The following is a 17,289-nucleotide window of genomic DNA, read 5'->3' as shown; positions in this document are numbered from 1 at the left end:
GATCTGTGGCAGTGACAGATACCGTTGGCGCTATGGAGGGAGGTGGATCCTTTCCATACATATGGATGTGCGATGGTAGCCTGGAGAAGACCTGCCGAAACGGGATGACTTCATACTAGCTGCTGTTCCCATGCGATAAGGCACAGTCCCATCCCTGAAAACCAGCAGTTTAAATAGACCAGAAGGAAGGATTATTCTTTCCCTCCAGCAGGCAGGATAACGTGGTTTTTCTCATCTTGGGTGTCAGAACTAGGAATAGATCTGTGGTAGCCTCAGACTCATCCTGCCTCCACCGCTGCAGGCTCGTACCTCCTCTTCCAAAGGGTCTGTATCTGGGTACGTTGCAAATAGGAGCCTGAAGGCTGCGTGGATGTGCCAGATCCCCAAAATTACGAGCCTCATGGCAAGAACAGCTTGGCATGGTGCTAGCTACGAAGGGTCGTCTGCCTTATCCTGGCTGAGGGGAAAGGTGGGAGCTGGCAGGCCAGGCAGGCATCGGAGAGGAGCAGGCGTTGGGGTTGGGGGACAGCCAGTGCAGTAAAGGTGCGTGAAATAAGTTCTTGATCTTTCTCATCCATTTTCTGCTTGTGTTAAATCCTGTGCTGGATCACATCCTTCACTGCTGTCCTTCCTTCTGTGGGAGCTTGCAAGAAAGGAGAGGGGGTAATCTTTCAAGTGACATTCCCTCGTGACCAACGGGAAAAGCCTGTGTTCACCTGTGTATAGCCCAGCTTTTCTGAGTCAGGTTAGGGCTTCAGGGATCAGCGGCAGGGGAAGAGCAAGGTGGAAGTATCTCACTTCTAAAAAAACATCCTCGATCTTTTTATACCCTCCTATCCCCAACCTTGCCAGTCCCATCTCCCTGAAGGGAGCCAAGAGCTGCTGACAGTAAGAGGAAGTCTCTGTCTGAAGCCTATAATTATCCTGTCTGCCTTCCCAGAAAAGGCCAGTTGGGGAGCGAGCGTGCTTCTGTTTCACGGACCAGCCCTGCGTTCTGCTGCCTCCCCAATTACTGCTTAATGGACTTTTTATGATGATAAGACGACTGGGTTGGGGAGAAGTTATTGACGGGGAAATGGAATATAATTCACTCCCTGTTTGTTTGTTCTGTCAGAAAACCCTCGTTTTAATTTTATTTGTGAGGCGCAGAGAAACAGCCCTTGGAGAAAAAGTGCAAAATCTGTCAGTAAAACCCTGGATTTCAAGGGGACCAGAGTCTCCACAGGACCCTTCCAAGGGGTGTTTTCAATCTTGTTAAGTGTCTCCATAGAGACCCTCCCTACAGCCTGCATCAGTCCTGCTCCCAGTTTGCAGCTCTCACTCCTCTCATGAAGAAAAATGTAAATTATGGAGCCATCTTTCTTGCCTTTACTCCTCTTGCAATCTCCCCCACTCCCTAATGCTGCTTTGAAATACGTTCCCGTTCCAAACATCGCATTCTTGCTCCCCACTCTCCGTCTGTCTCCAATTTGGCTGCTCTCTCCTGTTCTCAGCTGCTCCGTGGTTTGTCTCCTCTATCTAATCTTCACTTCCTCGCTCTGGCTCTGAACACCTCCCTCCTCTCCATCTTGCTCCAGTTCTCTTGCATTTTCCCCGTTGATCTCTTCTCTCCTTTTCCCACTGATTTTCCCATCCTTTCTACGCTCTGCTCCCCTCCTTAGCTGCCGCATTCGTTGGTGTGACAGAGCTGTTCCTCTGCTCCTCTGGCCGTGCCTCCCGGGCTGTCCCCAGCTGCTCAGCACTCCCATCCCCATCCCTCAACTGCAGGACATGCATCTGCTGCGTGTAAGCAGACCGCAACTGCACATGTGTGTAAAACACGTTTCCTAAACCAGCAAACAAACGCTCAGTGCGTGGCCAGACCCAGATCTCACATTCCTGGAGAGGTTTTTAGGCGGGGAGATGAAAGCAGTACCACGCAGGGCTGTAGCTGGGGGTGTACCTTGTGCTCCTTCTCGGCTTGTGAGCCTGTCAGCAGTTGTGGAAAACGGAGATGGAGTTTCACTACATCAGCAGAAAGTTTCAGTCCAAAAACCAAAGGGGAGGGAGAGGAGGAGAAGAGGGGAGTTTAACCCTTTGCATGCCAGTGGGAACAGCACGGGATTCCTTCCTGGTTGCTCTTGAAGTTAGTGATATACTGGAGAATTTTGGAGAGAGATGTCCCCGTTCAAGCTAACATGACATGGTTGGTGGCAGATTGCAAAGCTTTCGTCTGGCTTTTGCTTTTTATCATCTTCTCCCACCAAGAAGTACATGTGGAAGAAGATCTCTAAGTTCTGTCTCCAGTGATTTTTCATGGTTATTTTATTTGTATTACAGTATTTAGAGGCTGTAGCTGTGTGCAATACCACCTGGGGTGTTGAGTGCTGAGCAGATCTGTTCTGAGACCATCCTTTACTCCAAATTGCTTGTAGTGTCTAGACCAAGACAGGCAGGCAGGCAGGTGTGAGAAATGAGGATTGTCACCTCCGCGCTGCGTGCGGCCGACTGAGGTGCGGGGAAGGGTGAGAGCCCAAGGTCAGCCGAATTTGCATCAGAGCCAGAGATCTGAATCCTGATCATGGGAATCATCTGGAGCCTGGAAGAGCAGATTGGGGTGTGCTAACGCTAACAGCAAAATAACATTGACCATAAATGGCTTAATTGCCTCATCTTTTACCTTCGTTCTTGAAAGGCAGAGGTGCACGTATGTGTGTGTATGTACATGATGAATTTTGATCTGTTCGATGTTTTTGAGCTAGGATACAGGTTGTCACTGGCTGAATCTCTCTTGTAGCGTGGGCGCGCTCTCACGGTGGGCAGCTCCGCAGGGAAACGTCGGGCTCAGCATCACGGGGCCGTTTGTTGAAGGTCGACGGGGGATGGTGGGCAAAAGGATGGCTGCCTTATGCATTTAGGAAGGCTGTGGTCAGCCGGCAAACGGCATGAAAATGGCCTGCCTGCTGTGCTCCTGCTTTAGCTTTAGTTTGTGGGCTGGGTCTCGGGTACAGCCGAGAGCCCCTCTGTTCCCTGGGGAGTGTTTATTCACCAGGGAGGGAGGAGGTGAAAGCCGGCACTTCACGTGCCAGCGCCGTGGGTCAGCGGGACCGGTGCGTGGGCCTGCACCAGAGCACTGATGGCAGGGACTGAGGGCACCAAAAATGGAAGCAGAAACCTTTAAAAATATGCATTTTGTAGCTGGCTTGCTTTTGTCTCTGCGGATTGCTGCCACTGTGGGCGAGGGGCCCTTTCAGCCTGGCTCACGCTGCTCTCTGTGCTGGGGCCAGAGGAAAGAATAAGTGGTCTGTTGTCGAGGTGCTTTCCTGGAGGTGGTGGGAGGGGGCTGGAGAAGGGGGGGGTGTTAAGCACAGAGGTGAACTTTGCCATCTAAAATCAGCACCAGGTCCCTGCCATGGGGCTGGGGATGAGGGGAGAGAGCTGGGGGGGGTCAGGAGGAGGCAGAGGTGAGGAGAGGCCTCTCTGCAGCCCCCTCAGGAAGAGCCTGCGGGGCGGAGGGGCCGCTTACACACACACTGCCCATTCCCTCCCAAAGCTGGGGCAAATAATAGAGTAATATGGTCAGGGACCATCCCCTGCCCTCTTCCTTGATGCGTGTGGGGTGAGACAGGCCTGTTAACTGTGGCGGGGGCGGCTCCAGGCCTCCCCTGTGGGGAGCGGGTAGAAGGGGACATGGTGGACGACATGTTGTCCCTCTCCCTGTGGGAGCAGCTTTCTGCCCTGGACCTGCCCCAAAGCTGGCAGGCTGTGACTCAGGAGGGAGGAGAAATTTACGTCGCAGTTGGGTCTCCCAGCCATTTTGGCAGCAAAGTGTGTGGGGTCTTCTCTTCGTCCTGTGCCGATCAGGGCTGAGGGTTTTGCCTCAAGAGTTTCACGATGTGGGCCAGGTTCTGGCCGTGTGCATGTGCTCATGCAGCCCAGGCTGGAGGGGCAGGGGCCTGTCTTCAGGCTGCTCTTGTGGGCCCATCCCATACATTTCGCAAATTGTCCCTTATTCCTGAGCCAGCACCAGCGCGTTTTGGCTTAAGGTGGCTGGGAGGATGTTGGGGTATCGATCTGGCAGGCTGGCATGAAACGCTTTGAGAATCAATTTTGTCTCAGAAAAGCCCACGGGGAGTCAATATTTCCGCACCGTGACCTGCCTCTCTCCTTCCCACTGTTCGGGCTAACTCTGGTCGGTCTTCCCTGGAGCTACCGGGAGAGCTGGGCAGAGAGCTGGCGGCTGCCATGCTGGTTTTACACAGCCCTTGGCACTGCCAGGGCTTTGTTTAGCTGCCTTAGCTGAGCTGGTGTGAGTTTTCCCCGCAGTTTTTCAGGCTCTCTCCCATTTTGTGGCTGGACCATACTGGGGTAGTGTGGAGAAAGCTTCTCAAACTGTTTTGTCATCTGTGTATCATCAGCAGGGAGATGTTGGGGTTCTTTTTTTTACATGACTGAATTTGAAGAACTTTTTCTGCTTTGGTGTCACATGAAAGAAGGAAGGAAGGAGAGGTGAGGCAGCAGCATTTTCCTCTTCTGGGAGGAAAGCTGCCTTGGTGTGCAGCCCTTGTACGTAAGCTGATGTCATACCGTGCTCCTCTAGTGTGTGTGTCTCGAGGATGAGTAGGAGATCCCATCCTTATCACCTGGCAGCTTCTTCTGAAAGCCTGTGTTAGAATTCACAAAATCCCAGCAGCAAATGTGCGTCATGTCCCTTCTGATGAACAGATGCCAGCACCGCCCGTGTTTCTCTAGGCCTGTGCTTTGCAACGTTAAGCCAACTGGAGGTTGTCTGCATAGGGGTGACCAGGAGGGTGAACGCATGGTCCCATCAGCTGCCCTTGACGGCAGTCAGGGACGCAGGGCAGGAGCAGGGCTGTCTGGAAGGGGTGGCAGAGGTTAGGTCCGAGGGCAGACAGTGCTGATCGTCTTTGCGGATGCAATTACAGAGCACAGGATGGATGGTGAGTATGTGTCTCTTCTTTACAGTCTGCAGCAACTATCCAGCGTGTTGCTTGCCCCGGCTGTTGCTTTTGGGAAGTGCGTAGGCGGTGGGCAGGAGTGAAAGGTTCAGTTTGACTTGATGGCTTTCCATTAAGCTGTAGAGAAGAATCCCAGGTACACAGCAGCCATCTGGTCTTTTCAACCTTCTCTCCGGAGACCCTGACCCCGCAGGAAGCCTCTTGTAGCAGGAAAATTCTCTTAAGCTCCAGGTTTTTCCATTCCTGTTTTGATACTGCAAAAAAACAGGTTCTGCTCCTTTGCAAGCAGAGAAAGAGGAAAAAGAAATCTCTCTTGTGACCAGTGGACCCAGATGGAATTCAAACTCAGTCCTTCCAAGACTGACTTGTTCTCCACTCTCCATGAGGGAAGGTTGGTGAAGTGATATAAAATCTTCTGGATTGCAAGTATGTCATCTGGAAAAGCCTGTCTCTGACTTACATTTATTTATTTAAACCTGAGGTCCTGCAATCTTGGCAAATGAGGGGAAACACGTAAGCCCCGCTGAGTGGGCTGGTAGTGTTTCACTTTCACATGGCACCTTGTTCCTGCTTTTGGAGGCTTTCAAAGCAATTTGCAGAGCTGAAGACTGAATTCTGAGTGCCTGTTTCACTGCAAGCTGGACCTGGCACGGCAGAGCTGTGGCAGTCCTACGCAGCACGTAGGAATTTGTTTCAGCTTTGTGTCATCACCACCTTGCCTGTGATAGCTCTGGCTTTCTCTTTCCCGGAGGGGAGAGGGTTGTTCTGCGATTGGCGTGGGCTGGAGTGACAAGTGCTGCGGTGGCTGGGGGTGCATAGGTGGGGAGCGCAACGGGTGGTTTGGCAGGGGGGGGAAGAAGCAAAGTCTGGAGCTCAGAGGCTTGGGCAACTGTAAAACCAACCATTTAGCTTTGATTTTCACCCCTTTTCCAAGTGAATGGCAAAATCTGATAGACTGTTTGATAGGGATTTTTGTTTGGTTTCTTTTCTTTTGTCTCTCGCCGTCTAAGAGCGAGTTTATCGTAGGCAGTTGAGCATTGCAGTTAGCTCAGGGCAGCAGTGCTCACAGAGCAACTCGCCTTCCCCGTTACCATACACTGAGTCAACACAGGTCCCCAAAAAGGGATGCTGAACAGTGACTCCAAGTTCGCTATTTTTTGGGGCACCGTCCCTTTCTTCAGGACAGAAATAGAACCTTATTTTTCTCCTCAGCTGTGCTCTCACCGTACTGCTTGCACCCATTTAAATGCATATGTGACATTAAGGTTTATTAGGGGCTTTCATTTTAGGAAATGAACTTGCATCAATAGAGTGTTCTTAAAAGCCCTGGATGTTTTTGGCTGTACCTTCAGAATTTAGTTCCACGAACTCTTCAGATATTTCAGAGAGGAAAGCAGTCAGGTTGTGGGCAGAGCGAGCGTTTGTATTTTAGCCTGAAGCAAAGTTTTGGTTTTGCCTTTCTCAGATGGAAGACAGATTCCCCAGTGCCGGTACCTCCGGTGGGACTTGCTTGATAACCTTTAGCTGTAACATTGCAAAGAAGACTCTGACCTCTAAATATAGATTTGGATATTTATAAATCCGATGCTTTGTACACACAGCATTCGGTGGGATGCAAACAGCTCCAGCGAATTGTATTTACCTCCAGCACGGAAACAATGCTTGATTGCATCACATGAGCTTGCTCAGTAGCTTTTATTTATATACTGCTGGCCACACCAGGCAGGGAAGGGGGGAATGCTTCCTTTTGTCTTTCGACCCCTAAAAGACCGTGGAGACTTCTCTGTAGCTACCATTTGCCCTCTTCTTAAGCTCTTGGGTAGGCTGTTTACATCTTGTTTTATAGACTCTGAGTATGTACATATAAATATACACATTTCAGAGTCATGTCGTCTACTTTTCTCAAGAATAACAGACGGCAACTTTATGATCTGAGTGATTTTATTTGAACACAGCTGTGGCCTTGTGATTTAAATATTTCAATAAATTTTAAACTAACTAGATGAGAGGAAACTGTGCAGGGAAGACAGGTTAGAGCGCAGAAGGAGGATTCCCTGAGGATAGAGGCAATATGGGCTCTGCACAAACACTCCTGGCCTTGTCTTCCTCTCATCAGAAGGCCCTTGACACCCTCCTTGGTCAGAAAGCCCATTCCAGTGTCCTCTCCCCTCCTTGCAGAGGTGCTCTTGAAGGCAGTCAGACATGGGTGGAAATCGGTGGCAGGGGGTGAGGGAGAGGTGCTGCGAGCACAAGGGTTGTTCCCTGGGGTCCAGGCTACCTAAAACACAACCCCAGGCTTGGAGTGTGTTTGTTCAGGCATCACTGCGCCTTTGAGCATCTGGTTATGAGAGGAGTTTGAGGAGGTTTGGCTTCTTCCTTCAGCAGTGTGAATTCCTTGGTTTTCTCAGATGTCTCACGATGAGAAGGGGGAGAAGAGGGGAAGGGGGAACTGCGGGAGCAGACTGCAGACTTGGCTTGCCATGCTCTTGGTCTTGACAACTGGATTGTTGAAGTGATCACAACTTCAGTTTGTTGGGCTGTATCCTATCAACTTGCCTGTTCCGAAGGATGGCATGCCGGTTGCTGTGTGAGTGTACCAGTGAGGGCCAGGGGAAAGATCTGCAGATCAAAACAGAGGTGTGCTACAAGCCAAGGAGGTTTCATATCCTAAAGCCATTGGCATCAGCCTGTTTCACACCATCATCCTCAAGATCTCATGTGCTCCATTTATTTTATGGTCCTTCTCCCACCTTTTACCCCTGCCTTGACTATGTTCCTATAAATCCCCCCCATTCCTTTGTGTTCTGTTCATCTGCTATGATCTGGGGAGTACAATTCAGTGTTTCTTGATGTTTTCAGCTCTACCAGCTTTTGGTGGTGATCATTAGATGGGCTTTGCAAGGACAATTTCCCCTGTGCAAAACAGTTTAAAAGTCCACTTTTCAGAATAAAAGATGCTTTGCAACATCATTGCATTGAAATCTCTCTGTAGGATCAGGCCCTTAACTATTTTGTGCTGTAGCTTCTTCATATGTAAAATGGAGGTAAAGACTGTTGCTAAAAGGCCAAGAGGTTTAATTTCGTCTGGAATCATTACAGAATAGCGATGATAATGCTACTATTAATTACAAACAGTGTTTATTAGAGTTTGTCTTTCCTTGTGCCAATGATGATACTTCTTTTTTTCTTAAAGGTCCCCCTGTGTTCATTAAAAAACCTGTGGACCAAATTGGTGTGTCAGGAGGGGTGGCCTCCTTCGTATGCCAAGCAACTGGAGACCCAAAGCCACGGGTCACCTGGAACAAGAAAGGGAAGAAGGTGAACTCTCAGAGGTTTGAGGTAAGAGATGTCCTTGAAATCTCTGTCTGTGTGTGTATAAGAGAGAGAGACTGACACAAAGCAGCTAGTGCTCTTCTTTGGCTGTTCTAAGACCCGCTAATAAAGGGAGATTTGGAAGGGGAGGAGTTTTAGCAGCAGGAGGAGTGAAATGCAAGCTCTTGGCCATGTCAACAGCTGGATTTGTTCCAAAGCAAGAGAGAACTTGGCTCACTTACATTATGGGAGGTTTTTTCTTTTGTTTATTGTTTTTTTTCCCCTCTTGGGATATAATATAAAGCTGCTTTCTTCCTTCCCTAAGAAACCCCAACTAACCTGGTACTCCTTCAGCTCTGTAAATGCACCTTTCATACCCATCCATGGCTGATTATTTTAACCCTGGGACAACCAGGAGTAAGCATTGCAGCTGCTGGCAGCCGAACCCCAGCAATTGGCATTGTTTAGATAGAAATGAGAGTGGAGGAACAAGGACTAGGAGGTCATCGTGTGGAATTTGCTGTGGGACTCAGCCCTGCCAGGCAGCTGTGTGCTCAGAGGAGCTTTGTGGTGTCAGCTGCCCATGCAGATGGAGGAACAGGGAGGGGGTTCATTTTTATTTTGTTTTCATTTGGTCTGTTTCCTCCTTCTTCATCACTCTGAACACCCACCCCACACACACTGTCACCACGGCCCATTCTTTCAGAGCGTTTGAGATGCACATAGCAGCTTCGGTGGGTCAGTGGTCAGGGACAGGGTCTGGCATGCGGCAGTTCTCTGGCACCTTGAGGTCAGTGGAGAGACGAGATGACCATGTTGGTTATGTGTAGGGGATTGTGGGACAGCTGCTGAAGCGTGTTTGTGAGTGTGCATGCTTGGATATATGCTGGTGCCTCCTTTAGAAGCAGGAAAGAACCTTCTACTTGCAACCCAAGGAGGCTTACTCTGTGCTTGTCTCTCTTTCCCTTTATCCTCCAGACAATTGAGTTTGATGAAAGTGCAGGTGCTGTTTTGAGGATCCAGCCCCTCCGGACTCCCCGGGATGAGAACATTTACGAGTGTGTTGCTCAGAACGCTCATGGGGAAGTCACCGTCCATGCCAAGCTCACCGTCCTCCGAGGTAAAGAGCATGTCTGCCTGCTGTGTGTCAGTGTCACAGGGGAGAAGGGACCCTTCAGCTTCTCCCTTCCTTCAGATGAGTGGGAAGGCTGTTAAAAAATGTGTGGCCAAGGCACAGAGTCCCTTTTTTCGTTTGTTCTGACCTGTCAGATCTGTTTGCTGTTATTACCCCACGCTATGTAAGAAACAAGCTAAAACTGGACCGCTTTAGGAGGATTGACTGGATGATGTGCTGAGGTTCCTTCCAACCTGAATTATCCAATGACTCCATGATCTTCCCTTCCCTCCAATAAAAATTCCTTCCCCAGGTACCACCAGAAACTCCCTGTCATTCTCCTCAGCAATGTGACACCATTCATCCAGACACCCAAGAAAACCTTCTTCATTGAGGAATCACTTAATGGGCTGAGGTTAAGATAATTATGCACCTGCATGGGCTTTCACGTGGTAGCAATGCCAGCCTCTGCCCTTGTGCAGGATACCTATTTTGGCCTTCTGGGCATCTTCCATCATGGTCCTTTGCTCCATGCACTCTCCAAGAAAACAGTTCCTCTCTCCATTTTGTTCTGGTTCTTTTTTTCACTTGTCCCCACTATAGAGGATGTTTACATGGATGCCTCCTTCATGTCATCTGTTTGAAATATGCTCCCTGAACTTGATGTGGGGGAGGGAACAATATGCTATTGCTGCAGATGCCTCTGGATGTTTACCATTATTACCCCGGAGATTTGTAAAATCACTGTGTGAAACACTAAGCTAGGCTGCTCGCTAAAACTGACCCATTTTAGGGGAAAAGATGCATGGTGTTCTCTGTTCAAACCACAGGGTAAAGCAAGTGATCCTGGCAGAGGTGTGGTGGGTAACTGCCTGAGAGCTCCTGAAGGAAGTTTAGCTTGGGAGTGTTGGTTGTGGGTGAAGCCATCAGCAGGAGGTGCTATGGAAAAGCCATGGGTTTTTGAACAGGGCTGCTTGCAGGAAGAGCCGTCATCTCTGCAGTGACCATGGCTAACAACAGTTCTAGGTGCTCCAGGCAGTGTGTGATCCTCTTAAGGCCAAGTGGTAGCTCTGCCTGTATGCCCGGTGCTTTTTCTTCAGCCATTTCAGTGTTCTCTCCCAAGAGCATCTTAAACCCTTTTGTTTGAACAGGCAGTGAGCACATCCTGAATAGTGCAGAGCGAAATTTGTGTGCGAATCCCCAATGTACAGCAGTAAATAAAGAGCAGACATAAAGGGCACATGGCAAAGCCCTTGACCTCCCCTTGTAGCAGGGAATATCCCTTCTGCTGCCCACCTGGCAGGCTCTGTGCTGTCAGGATGCTGGCTGCCTTTGAGCAGGCGGGCCCGTGGTCCAGTCATGCCTGACAGATTTGTGTAGGTGCACTTAAGTCTTTGTGTAGCTTCTTTGCCTGGCATGGCATTTAACCTTCTGTTAGCAGTACGTGGTGGGATGTATCTGTCAGGAGATTGGAACAGCACTTTATGACAAGAGTACATGTAGCTACGGTTATTCCAGAGGGCTGGGAGCCTTATTCTTCACACTGATTCCCATACATTCCTTGGGAGCTGTGACAGTTCGGGAGAAGTGCCCCTGCAATCATATTCCAAATTTCTACCCCTTAAGTGTAGCTACGAGCAGTGGCAAGAGAGGTGGTTCTCCAGCTGCTGCCCTCACAAATCCCCTGGATTCTCACAGCATTTTTAAGGCACTCTCCACCACAAGAAAGCTGCAGCGTATGGGAAATGACGGGCTGAGCTCGGTGACTGTCCTTAGGGACGAAGATTCTTTGTACATGTCTTTTTGCAGCTCTTCCTTCGGGTATCAGCATCATAGACATGTCAGCGAGAGAGACAGATGACAGCACAGGAGCTACATCTCCCCACTGCCTGGCTAATTACGCACTTTGCTGATCCCACCAGAACATGATTACTGTGTGCTTTGCTCCTGTGTTGTGCTGCTTGCACAAGCACTCCTGTTCTGTGCAAGAGCAGCCAGGGTACCCGGCTCATGAAATCTGGCGGAAATTAGCTGCAGGCCTGTTGGAGAGCATCAAGGAAGCAGTTTTTATAGCATGCCCTCCCCTTCCCTGCTCAGTTGGAGTTATTCCATCCGTAATCTTTCCTTAGCTTTCATACAGCAAAGATTGTCTCCTCCTTATCCGCGTTTTAAAGTGCTGGGAAAGTTAAAAGGACCAAGCACAAATCCACTAATCTCCACAATGACAAAGTTAGCATGCTGGCATCTTATTCCTCTCTTCTTTTCTCCCCCTTCTGCATTCACCCACTCTCCTGTTTGTCTTTTCTCTGTCTTTCCTTGCAAGGCCTCCTCCTCCTTTCCATCTCCCTTCTCACTTTCAGAACTAATGCTTAGCATAAAGGTGGGGGCTGCTCCGCAGCTCGTGGATGAATGTGAGCTGTCATTTGCAGAAGCTGTTACCTTGGCGTACTGTGGCATATGGAAACCTGGGCCCCAGCTGTCACAAACTGCAGGACGGGCTTTGTAGTAATTCTGCAGCCTGTTGGCCGTGCTGTTGTGATCACAGCTAGACATACGTGTGTGTACCTTCATGCTATACACATGCATGAACAGTTACAGGGTTTCCTCAACACCAGTGTGGACGGTCTCATGAATAGAAGGGAAAAAAATACATTCTTCCCTCCTAGATGCAGCTGCTGAAGGGACTGAGAGTAAACCCCCTTTTGCTTATGCACGTGACTACTCATGGATCAGACCCTGATAGAAATCCACATGAATTCGTTTAAAAACAGGAAGCTGCAGGAAACCTTTGGGAGCTTCTGAGAAGCAGAGCTTGTGATGGACACCATTCAACTACGCAAAGTCTCTTACCACCAGCTCGGCTGGCTTGTTTGTCCTCCCTGCTCTGCTTCTCAAGGGGTCTGAGCTTTGATAGGGCTGTGGAGACTTGCTGTTCTTTCAACAGCTGGCTAGACATAGTGCCTGCAAACCTAATTCCTGCAGAGCCTGAAGAAAAGGACAGAAAGTGGTTTTGGGAAGCGTTTTCCAGTTATTGTTGACTCCAGCTGCTGTTGTGTTTCATTATAACCGAGGCAGAAAGGAAGCTAGTTGGCACAGGCACCCCAGCTCCCAGTTGGTATAGTTTCTCTAAGCTCCACACTCCTAGGAAAGATCAACATATTTTTTATTATTATTGCTTCCTGTATACAGATTATACTTTCCTTCCACTTTTTTAGTAGCCTGAGACAGAGATTCTCATGCTGCAAGGGATTGTCCTGGGCTGTCAGCAGCTGAGTGGGCTGAGAGTACAGGGGAGCCTTGCTGCAGCTCTCTGCCTGCGTTGCCTGTGCAACATGATCCCATAAAAAACAGTGTTTGGTCCAGTTAAACGTAGTGGAACAAAATTTACTGTGCCCTGGTACATCACTTGCTGCATACTGGCCAATGCTATCTTCTCCTGACCATTACTGCCCTCTGGGAAATTGAGGAAGACTGGCTATTAGACCTGTGAGGTCTGTGGTACTTACTACTGGAGTATGATTCAGGCTGCTACGGACAGACTTTCAAAACTTCTTTTTTCCAGTGATTCCCTGTTGATTTCTTTTTGTGAAGTGTTCATACGTTTCTCTACCAATTCTGGCCTGAAATTTTCCTCACATGTGTCCTACTCCAAGGGGACATCTGGTGCAGGCATGTATAAAGTTCTAGCAAGATCCCTGCTGTTTTGTTGGGTTTTGTAATTGTTGGCTTTAGATCAGCAAAAGGTAAACAAAAATCAGTTCTAGATGCTCAGCAGAAAGCATCGAGTCCCACAGGAGCACATCTTAAAGAGAAGCTGGCCCCTCTGAAATGTTACCTTGCCACTTGCAAAATTCTTGGCAGTCTTTTTTCAAACTTGACTTGTTTTGGTTTTGTTGTAGTGACCTGAAAATCAGGCCACGTTGAAAGCAGATTAGTTCTGTAGCTTACAAATAATGTCAGAGCGATTTTAACTCAGATGCCTTTATAAGGAGGGTGCAGAGGGATATATTAGTGTAGGGAAGACAGTGTATTACCTGCACTGTTACAGGGTCCAACCCACATATCTAAGTGTGTATTTATTGTCTATAAGCCTGCAAATTTTTAATAACAGTTAGGCTATTACTATTTTCATAGTAAAACTTTCAGATCAGAATAAATGGAATCAACAGACAAAGCATGTTACTGAGACTCCTCCATGTATTAAAATCATCTTTGGCTGTGAATTAACAGTTAACTAAGACACAGGTACATACACAGTGGTGGAAAGAACTTGTTGGTGTAATTTCACAAGGTGCATAATGCCGGGATACCTGTTCAGGAGGGGGCAGCTGTAAGTGTTTGTAAAAGAACAGGAATACGTTTCAGGAGTGCTGGATTTTGATCCTGATTCTGCTCAAAATTAGTGTCACTCAGCCTGCTTCATCTCTGTGTTCTTGGTTCTTCCACCCTGAAGTGAGGATAGTTGACTGCTTAGAGACCAACCAGTATCCGTGCGCTGGGCTGCGTATCTCCAGAGAAGAGCGAAAAATTCCTCCTCTTCTTCACTTCAGCAGCATCCTCATTGTGGCTTTCTGCATCGAATACACAGTGTGTCTGTACATGCTCACACCCTCCTTCTCCTCTAAATTATTAAACGACTCTGCACACCCTGCGGGAAAAAGGGCGGCAGCAACACCCGCTTTATCTTTCTTTATCATCGTCATTTGCAGCACAGCTAATTATCTAAAACCAGAGCTGCCACCTTCTAGAGTGACAAGGAGACAGCGTGTCTCCCTTCGCTGGAGCTGGCCACCCTTGCTTTTTCTGTGTGACCGTGTGTGTGTCGGCACGTGCGCTGGTTCGAGGTGTGCCCCCCAGCACAGAGCGTGTTCTCCGGTAGGATTTATTATAAATGAATGCTGAAGTGGTCTTCTTGTCTCTCCCTGCCTCCCTCCATCCCTCCTCCCCTGTTCTTTCTCACCCTACTTTGTTCAGTGGCCTTGAGCCAGCTCTTCACTGGGGGGGGCCTTCAAACAGCTCAGTCTAAGAGCAGGTATAGATGAGGTGTTTGGGATGCTCTGTTAATATGGCATGTGCAACACGTGAAAACATTTGCCTGCGTAAGCTAGCGTGATTTTCAACAGCAGGCAGCTGCCCAGATGTGCCCTTGAAGCATCTTCAGCTTGCGTCTTGGTTCTTTTGTTCTTGCAGTTGCTTTTAGAAAGAGAATTCACAATCCAAACCATTCCTTATTTATTTATTTGGTGTAACAGGTTTGGGCTGGTGTTTGGGGATTGATGAGGAGGGTGGCAGGGCATGTGCGTGCATGTCTTGTGGGGATTGAGTTAAGGTTGTAATTGCATTATTACAGGGAATCCAGTTAGGGGATGAAGGCAGTTTCACTTCCCTGGCAGGAAGGAAATCCGAGCACTTGAATCCGTGCAATATGTGATGTTCAGAGATGCTTCCTCCGCTGATCTGATCCTCAAATCTGATCACGCCTCCCGTCGCAGTTGTTTTAATTAAACTCAGAGGAATTCTGCACATTGTGCTGCAAGATTAACATTTTTGTTTAATTAGAAACACTCAGTAATAATAGTTGTACCGGGCCTCCCCCAACACACACGCACGTGCACACACACACACTCACACGCACACCCTGCCAGCCAAGAGGGCTGGTCTCTCTGTGGATTAATTGGTTCGTGAAATTAAGGGACGCGGCTTTGGGCCAGGTGGAGTAGCATCACCAGGGAGCAGGATAAAAGCAGTAATCAATAATGATGTCATCTGCAGCCAATGCGGCAGCAGCTCCGCGGCTCCTTAACAACACACCACCGCCTGGTTAAATAGCAGAAGAGAGGAGAAGACGTTAAAAGCCTGGCTGAAAGCTGCGCAGAGGCAAAGCAATTCCCAGGGCCCCTCTGTCCTGAGCTCGCTCTGGGGGGGCTGGGGGTTTGCAGCACACGTGATCTGCAAGAGCACGCACTTTGGAGACTCCTGCAACGCCCAGGCACAGCCTGGTGAACTGAACTCCAAGGTTTGGTTCAGTCCCTGGTTAAAGATGCTTATGTCTCTATTTAGAATGCAGTACCCTGGTTTAGAGGTGCTTCAGGTGCTCTGAAATGACTTTGCCTTTATACCACTGTAAGTTTGTCCATACTGGGAGATCTGTGTTACTTGGGCAGTTATAAAATGGTACGTGTTTTTGTTTGTGGTCAGATTCCTTTGATACATGAGCAGAGGTGTGGTTAATACATTTCACTCTCCAGTGAGTCACAATAGATCCTTTATAACTCTCCAACAATGGTCAGAGGAAGGAAACAATGCACATTTTTAAACACACAATTGAGGCATTTAAACCCTTTTCTTCTCCGCGGTAGCTGTGCGCTGCTAATAACAGTATTAGACAAGAGTTTCTTGGCCTTGGGTATCAGAGCACTGCACAAACCTTCAGCTCTGCCTTCAGGATCTTCATAGATTTTTAGAAGTTGAGCGTGAGGCACAGCAGTGTGGAATAGCTCTTACCCAAATCATGTGTGTTTGGAGCTCGCGTGGAGCAGCGCTGGGACCTGGCGATTCTGCTTTGCTCTTGCAGGAAAAGGCACCCACCATAGCGAGGGCACTGGGCTTCTCTCTTGTTTCACTGTCTCTGGGTTCAGCCATACGTCGGCTGGCTCCATTGCTTCTGATATAATGTGCCAACAGCAGGAAATGAGCTCTTGCTGTGTTTGCAGTTGGCAGGGATGTTTCCCAACCGAGGCGAGAGTTTCCAGCCCATCTCTGCTGACGTTGTGAGAGCTCCCATTGGTTTCACTGGGGGGCTGGTTGTGATTTATGTTACTTTTTTTAAAAATACCACCTTTTTAAAATCCTTTATGTTATTTCCCTTCTGTTCCCTCCCCTGCTTTTGGGATGGATTCAGTGCCATAGATTCCCAAGGCTGTGATTCCTCAATAGGCCTCATTTGAAATGACAGAGAATCCCTATGAAGTCTCACCCTGGTGCCCGCATCCTCTTCCCAGGCTGCCCTCCTCCAAAGACTGATATTCCGGGGGAAAAAAAAAGTGACATGTTCCTGAGCTGTGTCAGCCAGCATAAGACAGCATAAGACTGCATGAGTTAGGAGGTCACAACAAAGATTGTGTAGGAAGCACTGGGGTTTTGTGTTAGTTATCACAAATTAGTCGGCGTTGGTTAGGTTTGCCCTCCTTACCCTCATTAGTGAAGGCAAAGGCAAGATTGAGAGGAAGCGGGAGGCTCGGCTGAGCCTGTCTTCTAGGTGCTGGTGCCACGTCCCTCTCCTTCTAGGGCAGCAGCACGCTGGGTTAATAAATCTAAAAATCACACCCTGTCTGACAGCACTTGGCTTCTTGTTGTTATGTGTGTCCCCTCTGGTAACTGCAGCTGGATGATATTGTCCTCTCCTTTCTCTCCTCGTTTCCTCTGTGTCTTTCACAGGCCTTTTCACGTAGTCACTTCCATTATTTCTCTTTTGTTTCATTCCGTGGGGTTCGGAGGGGGAAGATGAACCGCTCCTTTGCAGAGTGACTGTACAGACTGCACTGTGCAGCGCAGGGAGCTTTGCCATATGTGTGCACAGCTTCTGCTGGAAAAACAAATGAGTGCCAGTCACTTACCTGACAGAGGGATTCAGTGCAAGACCTCGAGAAACTTTGAAATGACTCTTCCCCTGCCCCAAAGGGGTTTGATAGATTGCATTTAAATGTAGAATCTTCTTGTGGGCCGTTGGAATAGTCACACAAAATGGGCAAACTGGTAAATGTTACTGTATGATGTGTTTTCACAAACCATCTATGGACCGTTTACTGTAGCCTTGGTTTAAGTTGCATTGCACAGAGCACTGGGCTGCAAGTCTGCCTGGTGCTTTCTTTGGTGTATTCCATCAAACAGCTCCGTCAGCTGCGC

The 17,289-nt window shown here is 48.7% G+C and overlaps 1 protein-coding gene across 9 annotated transcripts in view; it reads left to right on the top strand.

Moving 5' to 3' along the window:
- PTPRS (protein tyrosine phosphatase receptor type S) overlaps window positions 1-17,289 on the top strand; it is a 156,024-nt gene that overhangs the window by 68,162 nt on the left and 70,573 nt on the right. For all 9 annotated transcript variants that reach the window (XM_068420469.1, XM_068420467.1, XM_068420468.1 and 6 more), the window contains exons 3-4: window positions 8,152-8,297; window positions 9,249-9,390. In XM_068420469.1, the coding sequence (XP_068276570.1) occupies window positions 8,152-8,297; window positions 9,249-9,390 (288 nt within the window). The remainder of the gene's footprint in view (window positions 1-8,151; window positions 8,298-9,248; window positions 9,391-17,289) is intronic.

This window comes from Nyctibius grandis, chromosome 31, assembly GCF_013368605.1.
Source record: "Nyctibius grandis isolate bNycGra1 chromosome 31, bNycGra1.pri, whole genome shotgun sequence".
NCBI classification, from domain to species: domain Eukaryota; kingdom Metazoa; phylum Chordata; class Aves; order Nyctibiiformes; family Nyctibiidae; genus Nyctibius; species Nyctibius grandis.
The sequence above is the reverse complement of the archived record's forward strand: the minus strand, read 5'-3'. Positions and strand labels throughout refer to the sequence as shown.